General features: G+C 39.9%; 1 protein-coding gene across 3 annotated transcripts in view; it reads left to right on the top strand.

Annotated features, from left to right (window-relative positions):
- The first annotated feature begins 50 nt into the window (after positions 1 to 50).
- The window catches only part of KATNA1 (katanin catalytic subunit A1), a 20963-nt gene continuing 10681 nt past the window's right edge, over positions 51 to 10332 (top strand). Inside the window, exons 1-5 of one of the 3 annotated variants that reach the window (XM_026083723.1) lie at positions 51 to 110; positions 524 to 632; positions 5754 to 5928; positions 6595 to 6752; positions 9224 to 9407. In XM_026083723.1, coding sequence (XP_025939508.1) covers positions 5758 to 5928; positions 6595 to 6752; positions 9224 to 9407 — 513 coding nt within the window. In that variant the 5' untranslated portion in view covers positions 51 to 110; positions 524 to 632; positions 5754 to 5757. The other 2 variants (XM_026083732.1, XM_026083739.1) reach the window with 2 other exon arrangements.

The raw sequence follows: 10332 nt of genomic DNA, 5'->3' as shown, positions 1-10332 counted from the left end.
CTGGCTGGAAGTGACGCAGCCGGATCTGCCTTCAAACCGGCGGCGGCGGCAGGAGGCGGGCAAAGCGGGGGCGGGGCGGGTCCGCGGCGGGGCCCGGCCGGAGGAGGAAGGTGGTGGGAGCAGCGGGGGGGGTCGCGGCGCCGGGGAGCTGCCGCCGCGGCGGGGCCGAGCTCCAGAGACGGGTGGGTGGGTGGGTGAGCGAGCGGGAGCCGCGGTGGTTTCTCCCGGCGGACCGGCAGCCGGTGACGCCCCTCCCGCTCTCGGGGGTCTCGCGCTGCCCCAGCCGTCCCCCTCGCGCTGGGGCGGTTGGGGGGCGCGGGGGCCCCTCTCTCCTGCCGCCGCCTGCGGCGCGCCTCGGCCCGGCCCGGCTCACCGGCGTCGCGGCCAGGGGAGCCTGCCTCGCCGGCCTGGGACGGGGGCTAGGGGCGAGAGGGAGGCTGCGCGGGGCGAGCCGAGCCGCGGCCGGGCTCTGGCTGCGCGGTCTCGGCGGGGCGCTTGAAGCGCTGCCGTTTTCGCCCGGCAGGTCTCTGGCGCCCGCCCTCGCTTCTCGAGGTCCCGGCCGGCGCTGGGCGGCGGCATGAGCCTGGCTCCTGCGTCCCACGACCCAGAGACCGGACGCTGCTTTGGAGAATGTGAGTTGCCGCGGTTATTGCTGTCGTGACATCTGTGAGCCGTTACACTGTAGTTGTCGCTCCTATGTCATAACTTAAACTTCCACGTACTCAGAGTCACGCAGAGCATCGTCGTGTTCTCCTTAAAGCGTTTGAAATGTGACTGTCTGCAGGTGCATGGCTGCTGATCACTGTAACATTAGGAAGTGAAACTAGGTGTGCTGATGTGTTGAGAAGCTAGTGTCTCTTGTATTTTACTTTGTGTTGCTCATTTCTCTCCCCTCTCCCCCCCCCTTTTTTTTTTTTAAAAAAAGCCAAATAAGCTTTTGGGAAACTATGCCAGTGGTTTTTCCCCTAACAGAGGGAAGCAGTAGGCATCGATTTTAGAAGTCCATTCTGCAGCATACCCTTCTAAACTTACTAACTGAAAAGCTCTGTATGTTGATACAGGCTATCTAAAAAAATGTCAGCCCCTGTTAAGTGGGAGTGAATAATATGAGTCTTTTTGAAAGGTTCAGTCTTGAAAGTATAAAATAGAGAACCACTGTTGGCAGACAGTCTAATGAATTTTTCTTCTGTATAAACAGAAAGCTAGGTATGTTTATGTTCATGGTTGCTGATGTTTTTCTTTCACTACTATTACTGTTAAGTGTAATAAGTAAATGAGAAAGTTTGTTTAATATCCAATAAGTCTGGCAGCTAATATTACCAAAGCAATGAACAAAATTGCCTGCTAATAGCAAATATTGCTAGGAGTGTTTTGAAGCAGAATGTTAAAGCTGAAGGGGAACTCATAGGTGATACAGTCCAGTCACAGGCCACTGTCATGAGCAAAACCTGATTCCTAAAAGCTATTACTTCTGGGGGGGGGGGGGTTGTTTGTTTGTTTGCTTTTTTTTTTTCCTCCTATCTTCTGTTTTGCTGAACTTCCTGAACTTCCTGAATATTCATGGTTGCTTTCAGTCTGATATGCAGGTTTTGATGTCAAATAATGCAAAAGTGTACACTGCCAAAATCCAGGCTCTGGTATAGTCCAAACATCCAGATTGTATGCTGAAGCACTCTTCTGAAATACTTCCTCTTACTATTTGTGCTCTTCTCTAAATGAGCAGAATAGCTGATGGATCTCCATAGTAACTAGTAGGTCCCAACCTTAATCTTCCCTCCCAACATCTGAATATCGATCTTATATATTTGTGTGGGATTTATTTGTGAAACAGTATTGAGATCATGCTCAACTTTAACGTAGGCTTCCAAAAATCTTACTGAATGAATGTGAACAAGTTTAGATACTTGACAATTCTTTAAAGTCATTGTGAGGCTGTTATCTTAAAACACAATACAAAAATAAGTTCCAAAACTTGATTCTCAAGACTTAGGTATCTTGAACTTTGTTAGGTTTTGACCCATGCTGTTCTTGCCTGTTTCAAGCTCTGGAAGTATTCCAGGTGCTTGGAGCAAATAATAAAATGAATTCTGCTACTAGAGATGGGTTTTTGAGGTGGGGAATTTGATGAATTTCTATTGCATTTATCTCTGGGAACTATAAATATTCATAGTCAGTGTATTGAACAGGTGTTCTTATCACAAAGCCTTTACTCTGTGGGGGGGGGGTATGTATGTCTATGTATATACAGTGTAGAATTAAATTTACAAGACAAAATGCCTGGGTTATTTGTGTTCTGTTTGGTGTAAATTTTACAAGCTCATTACTATTTTAGTTGCTGTTAGAACGTAGATAACTTTACTGGGTATGATTCATGGAATGGTCATAATTGATAAGGGCTGCCTTGCTGTTTTGACATCCTGTTACGTGGTAGTTCTAGGTATTTGTAAATACTTTAAAGTAAAAACTGTTAAGTGATTTGGGATTAGATTATTTTAGTATTATTTTTTAAATTCATTCTGGTCTTCTTTAACTCTGGATTTATATGTACTCATACCTCTTGCACACATCCCTTTCAGGCTATTCTAGCTCCATATTTCCTGTCTTGGAGGTGCTTCAGCATCTTCAGTTACACGTACAGTAAGCCCATAGCCTAGCATTAGTGTATCAGCTCCTGCCACTTGTATGCAAGTGGCATTAGCAGTGGCATGTCCGGACACAAGCAGAGGCAGTAGCTTAATTCTGCCCCACTTGTACACAAGAGGCTTGTGTTTGGAAGCCGCGTTAAGCTCTTCTGCTCTTATGACTCAATGGGAAGCGACAAATTAAATTACGTTTTGCTAGTTTCAACTAAATTCTCGCGCATCTTTACTACCCTGATCCACTGATGAAATTTATATATATATATATWTTTTTTTTTAATTACTACTTTAGTTACATTAGAAGCCTTAGAAATTTAAGTGAGCAATTTTTCTTTTCTTCCCTGCGTAATGCTTAACTCACTTTTCTTCTGTGTTTGTTCTTTCTTTCCATCCTTCCTGTCTTCTCCTCCTCCYCCCCCCCCCACCTAAAAAAACATACTTGCTCTTTTGTAATGGAATACCATGATTCTGGACCCAGGCTTTCCTGTCTTTCCAACTTGGGCTCTTTGGCTTCTTTTCATTCCTACTATTTTCTCCTTTACAAAAGAAAATTACTCTTATAAGCTTTTTCATCTGGATATTTGAGCAGAATTGGTTTTCTGCTTGGGTTGCTCCAGAGCATTCAGTGTAAGAAGCTGTATATGACTTCTCACTGTGTTTGAAAGTCTGGTTTGGCTTTAGTAACTTGCTATTACTTGATTTTAAAATGTTTATTAACTTGTTGCTCAACTTGTGATTTCAGCAGGGTTAGTCATCAGTTAGAATTCTCAAGATGGGCAAACAGGTGTATCTGGTAGGATGAGCCTGAGTGGAAAAGCTTGCTCCTAAAAATAGGAGTAAAAACCTATAGTAATATCTGTTTGATGATCCACACAGCGGTTGACAAACATCTTAAGGCCCTTTTTCCTGAGGTAAAAACAACAAAGCTCCAAAGTCAAATTACATCTCCAAAGCCTAATTAAGCTGGGATATGGCAGTCATTGTAACTGCTGGTCACATTAACCATATCAACTTGTAGACATTGTGTCTAGCTCAGTGAATCTCTGCCCTGATGGAGATTTTTACAGTGTAGGTTTTTATGATAGCAAGATACCAAACTCGACTCCACAGATGTGTTCTGTGTGTCAGTGAATGTGGGAGGGGTGTGGGCTGTCAGAGTGTACCAAGACTGACTGGAAAGCAGTACAAAATGCTCTTTATTACATATGTATATGTGCGTGTGTGTGTATGTATATATATATACACACACACACATATATACATATAATGTGTGTGTGTGTCATCTTAGCTGCAACACTTTTATTACAAGTAAAATGCTGTTGCCTAAATAAACAGGGTGAAAAAAATTAATTATGCCTCTGTGAAAATTATGATATGACAAGATTGGAATTATTTTATAAGAAAAGAGACTAGCAAAGAATGTGATTATAGGCACAGTTGATGATGCTGATATTTCAATTTCCCTTTCATGACCTGTTAATAAGGCCTGTCTTCAGTTGTGCTATTGTCAAAGCTTTGCCATTTGGACTGAAATTTTTCATGGTAGCTGTCTGCTTCAGAGTAACTTTGGGGAATAAAGAGGAAGGAAGGAAGAATAAGAGGATGTTGGCTCAAGAACAGATCAGCTGTATATCCAGGAATAAAACTGCTTGGGGAGGGAGGGAAAAGAACAAAAAAAGGAAGGGTGCAAGTCTTACAATGTTTGATTTGTATTTAGCAGTTCCCCTTCACAGCAAGGACTTAACATTTGGCAATGGATCATCTGGTGTACGAAGCGTGATTTCTGAAACCTCTGATAACATGTCCAAATTTGACCATGACCTGGTCTTGAAATGTTTTCAATCTTAAACTCACATGCGCAGTAAAGACTTAGTACCTCTTACATTCTTTAAATAGTTGATCTGTATCAAGTATGCTTCATCCTAGGGCTTAGCAGTAACTGCTTGCCTGCAATTTTTTCTTGCTGGTACTGGGTGCAGGTGCTAAAATGAGAGCAAGATGACCTTGCAAGCTTGTTTATGTTCTTATTTTAATGTGTGTGGTGTGTTGTGGGTTTTTTGTTGTTTTTTATTGTGCTTGGTTCTATGAAGCTTGGAGTAAAGCAGGGAAGTTGGTGTATAAGAGAAACTGAAGTAGAAACGGCACAGATATCGGAGCGGAAGGGGATGGGGAGGTATAAGTAATGGGTAAGAGCAGAAGAACCCTCCTATGTAGACAGTGAATAAGTCTGCTGCTTCTACCCATTACTATATTTGTATACATAATTCTGTGCTATTCTAATCTAAAAGTTTGGATTCTACTAATGCTGCAAAATGGAAGTGGTCCCATTCTGTGATGTCTGCTCCCCCAAAAACACTTTGTGGAAGAAGTGCCATGATTTGAGCGATGTATTAAATAAAGTGTGTAGCCACACAGTAAATGTTTAATTCTGTCTTTCCCTTACTTTTCAGTGATATCTTAGCAAACTTGATATTTTTCATATTTCTTTTTAAGTGTAATAATGAAGGTGATGGGAAGGGATAAGCAGGGTAGGGAAGATGGATATTTAATGTTTCAAAGAAACATTAAATAAAACTGAAAAATTGTAAAATCAAACTAACAGAGAATTAGTGTTTTCCACAATGCAAAGTCAGACTGTAAAACTTATATACCTGGAATGGTAAGGCAACAAATTTAACAAAACTTAATGCATCTGGTGGAAGGACACTTTGCCTTTTTAAAAAAAGTGTTATATGGTGTGGAGAATGTTGTAGCGCTAACAATGAAATATCCACTCATCTTAAATAGAATAAAGGAATAAAGAGTGGCAGAGAGCTTGTGATTGTGGCTCAAGTCCTGTAAACCTGTATGTCTTGTATACACTTTCCAACAAAATCTTCATCACACAAAAAAAATTTATGGAGTGACAAGTTTCATCTGTAGCAATAGAAAAGCCCAGTTACCATTCTATATTGATCGCAATTTTTCTAGAATCTTGTTCTAACCAATTTACTTCCTGCTTCTGTATTTTGATAGGCCTAGTGAGGTGGTGATCATATGAAAATAGTTGAAAAATCTGTTCTGTTCCTGGGTTGTGGGATTTTTCTTAAGATAAATATTCCTTATCTTTTTCAGCTTCATGTTGAACATGAGCCTTGTTATGATTAGTGAGAATGTAAAGCTGGCCCGTGAATATGCTTTACTGGGCAATTATGACTCTGCAATGGTCTATTACCAGGGAGTTCTTGACCAAATGAATAAATACCTCTACTCTGTCAGGGATACATATCTGCAACAGAAATGGCAACAGGTAAATAATCCTTTTCTGAGACATTTTGAGGGGAAAGTATTAAACTATCAAAATTTGCTTAGTTTATGGTGAACAGAAGTGTAACTATCCACACAGTTCTCTGATAAAACTGTAGCATTATTATATAGACTTAATCAAGTCTTCATTATGATTTCTTGCTCTGACACTGGCCGAATAGGCAATGGAACACAGCCATGGGGGGCCAGTGCACTGTCTGGCTTTTCGGTTTCTCACTGATGAATACCCCTGTTATGTTAAAGTTTTAGGCTGGTGTTAYCTTGAATAGTCTTACTCCTCTCTCAATATTTCCATAATGTGACTTGTAGATCCTTAATAGAAGCTGAGTTATGGCTACCATGTTAATTTAACCATAACACAAAACAGCATTTTCTACTGCTCTTCAGTCTATTAGGTTGTACTTGTTTAATAAGCAAAATGTGCCAAAAGTCTCTGTCTTTGCTTTAAATCCAAAATCTGTTTGCTCTTTAAATGTGCTGAGGAAGACAAAAACGTTCTTAATATCTGATGTGCATTATTCTTGTTTAGTACAGTAGATTAGGCTAGCTTGTGAAATGCTGTGGAATCCAGACAGAAATTGTATAGACTTTAAGATTGTTACAAACTTATTTGCAATATGCTTAATCCACTGTATATTTTTTTTATCAGGTTTGGCAGGAGATAAGTGTGGAAGCTAAGCACGTGAAAGATATAATGAAAACACTAGAGAGTTTTAAGCTAGACAGTACTCCGTTGAAAGCTTCACAACAAGAATTACCAGCTCATGATGCAGAAGTCTGGTCTTTGCCAGTACCTGCTGAACGTAGGTAAGAGAAGACTTACCTGAAGATTTAAATATATGTTTATTGGGGCAGTGCGCTTTGACTTCAGTCTTCTACTGCATAATTTTGGTTCTAGATTTTAGGTATACAGTACTTAAAAACACCAGCAGTTTGCCACTCATTTACTGTGAAGGACATGCCATTTTGAAACATCTTGGGTTTTTATCTTTTGTAGGCTTGACTAATGTCAGACTTCGTTTTATACTCTGACTTAAGATAAATTTGTTGTTACATGGAAGCTCAACTTTATTCCTGAATTTCTCTTCTCATCAACTTTACAATGAGTCTGCATTTAGTTGATGTGAAGAGAATGAAGAAGAGCTGTCAAAGTAACAGTAAAATCTCTAAATGTCTATGTTGAGTTGCTTTTCTGTAGCAAGTTGGTTCCCTGATCTTMAGAAACTGGTCAGTTATACTAGCATAAACCAAAGGAAGGGAGTGGGAACAAGCAGCTGCAGGCCTGCCTTCCTTTTTCAGAAGTAGCTTTGAATTATGCTCAGTTAGTGTCTGTGAAACCAGGGCCCTGGGGTGTGGTTTGACAATATAGGTGCTGCCGAATACTACTCTCCTCAGTTACCCGAGTGTTTTTGCTTTCTTCTTTCCTGGCACTGGTTAGCTGGTTCAGGATGCTGAATTGGCAAAAAAGATGCTTAACTGTTTTGCAGGCCTAGGCCTGTGGGGCTTTTTTTGTTTTGGGTTTTTTCCCTTTCTTTTTCCTTATGAGTTGGCCACCTGAACTGGTTAACTGGGGGAATCTAACAAATGCCAATGCAGCATGAGGTAGGAAACAAGAGTGTATGCAAGGCAGACATGGGATTGTGCCTTTTGGCAGAAAGTAACTATTAGATCAGCTTAGCTATACTGTCAAACTGCTTCTTCAGCCTTTGGCAACTTATTTCTCTCAGACTAATAACTTCAGTCTTTAATGATGGTCTTTTGGGGGTTGGGGGTTTTTTTGTTTGTTTTTTTTTGTTTTTGTGGGGGGGGTTTGCTTGTTTCTGAAAGAAATGAGGCTTACCTGATCACACTGTTTCTCCATCTATCTCATCTAATAACTTTTGAACACTGATAGTTAATTTTAGGAATGCAGGAATTTCCTAATTTTTTGTAGCTTTCTAGAGGAGAGAGAGACAAATTAGTATTCCTAAAAAGGGAAAGACTGGAGTGACAGAACTATTTGTCTGTTCCATTTATTTGTCGCCTGGTTAAGTATTGGATTGTGGTAATGTGAAAAGCCATGGTGAAAACTCAGGCTATGTGGTGTTGGAATAATCTCTGTGAATTCCTGTGCTGAGAAAGCAGAGCTTGCTAATTTAGGAAGGAATTGAGTGTGGAAACAGATTGCTCCTATACATTGAGCTTAGGGGTGGAATTCAGAGGTGACTAAATATTGATGACCTGTTCAATTATTAATGTATAGGTTGGCAGATACTCCATTTGGAGACTGAAAAGACTTTAATGTGAAAAGATTTTAAAAACATTAATCAGGAAGAGTAACAGATTTATATGGGAAAAGAAACTGGGTTCTTAAAATGAAATCTGCAATACCAATCATAATACTGGCTTATTCATATGTTGCGTGTTTCTAAGTTTGAATCTCAGAGCAATCTAGTAATTCTAATAGGACTGTGAAAGTATAAATCTTATATGACTTTCTTTTGTGGGGAGGGTCTTTTTAAAATGGAAATTATAAAAAGAGGATTTGGAGGGACAGGAAACAAATAGTGTTTGTTTTCCTTTGGGGATCTTGATAAGAGATCTGGATTGGTGTTCACAAATGCTTTTTCTAAGTAATTTTGTGCATTTCTTCGTTTCACTTTAAAACAAAAATAACTTATCTCGAAAACTAGAATCTGAAAGTCTGTACGTTAGATTTTAAATGAGCTATTATTTCATGTAGTTTTGAGCTACTCCAACAATAGAATGATAGACAACGATGGGAGAGACCAGATCTCCTCCCCACCCCACCCCACCCCCACCACCACCACACACACCGTTTTCTTTGAAGGAAGTGAAAATAAGCCTGGCATTCATGAGGAACCTTTTAATTCATTTGGGTGGGAGAGTGAGGATAGTTGTGGTAAGGAGAAAATCTGTTGGCTTTTTCTTTGTTTTTTAAGCTCCTTTATACCAGGATTACTTTTGTTTATATAATACTCAAAGCTAGGGGCTTGTTTTAAGCAAATAATGAGATCAGAGCTGGTGGCAAAGGGAAAGTGAATTTTTAGTGGCTTTCTGAAAATAAGTCTGTCTTGTTTCTGACCATACATATGGTAACTTGTAATATTGGCAGCACCTTTAATTTTAGTGAGTGAAATATATTAATATATACAGTTACATATAGATTTTTACCTTGAGCAAGATGGCTTTTACAGTTTATAACCAATTGATGTGGTTATGTAGTGCTCTCCAGTGACTTCCCACTGAGGCTTTTTGCATATGTTATGACTAATTAGACCTTCGCCAGGACCCAGAAAACGTCAGTCTGCTCAGTGCAGTGACTGTAGAGGTCACAATAATCGTATAAGTGCAGCAGTCAGAGGCCCTCACCGTCCATCTTCTCGAAATCCCAACGAAAAAGGGAAGGCAGTCCGTGGCCGGGAAAAGAAAGATCAGCAAATTAAAGGAAAGGAGGAGAAGGTAAGATCGCAAATAACTTAATGAATTTTGGAGACTTCTTGCTTTCTTAATATTGAGTATCTGACAAAATTAGATGCCTGTAAAATGTTTCTTCTGTCCAAGTCAGTGTGCAGATTTGAATCTTGCTTTGTAAGGTATCTTTGCTTTATGGACAGTATTGATGACTGAAGGGTATAAAATGGATTAATTAAAAAAGCTAATAAAAAACTGATCTGGTGGAACTACTATAAGACTAGAAGTCAGTTGTCCCTCTCTGTAAACGTGGCTTTTGTACTACAGCTTGGAAATAGTTGCTTAAAATTATAGCACTGAATTGCTGAAACCAAGCCTGATGGAGTGAGCTCATTGTGGGTTCTTGTATTGCTTTTGCATGTTTTAGTCTGAGACTGACTCACCTGTTCAGAACATGTGCAAGGAAACATGTTTTCAGAAATTTAATTTTAAAGGGAGTGTGTGTTTGTGTGTATGGGGTGTGTTTTTTTTTTTTTTTTTAATCTGGTAATATCTCCAGATTCTTTTCAACTTAAAACAAAGACCCAATACACTTCATGAGGGAGAATGATCTATGAGGTAGTCTTTGTAATCAGTGAGTGTATTCATTCTTGCCTATGCTGTAGTCTTCATAGAATTTAGTATTTTCAGTATGATCTCTTATTCTGGTCATCAACTAAACTTATGTCATAGTTTTCCAAAATTTGAATAAATTAAATACCAGTGTAGTACAGAGTTTTTATTAACTTCTTCAATCTGTGTAAATGGGTACCTGTGTAAAACTACTACTTTTAGTTACTAGGAGCTAAATTGTGTTGTTTGCATGATAATCCTTGGTCCCTAAGGAGGGGCAGAGAGAGAGACAGACAGACAGATGCACACACATGCACGGATTTGGGTTTTTTTGTTGTTTGGGGGGGGGGTTGGGTTTTTT

This window comes from Apteryx rowi, unplaced genomic scaffold (assembly GCF_003343035.1).
Source record: "Apteryx rowi isolate R43461 unplaced genomic scaffold, aptRow1 scaffold_118, whole genome shotgun sequence".
NCBI lineage: Eukaryota > Metazoa > Chordata > Aves > Apterygiformes > Apterygidae > Apteryx > Apteryx rowi.
This window is presented reverse-complemented; position numbering and strand designations above follow the sequence as displayed.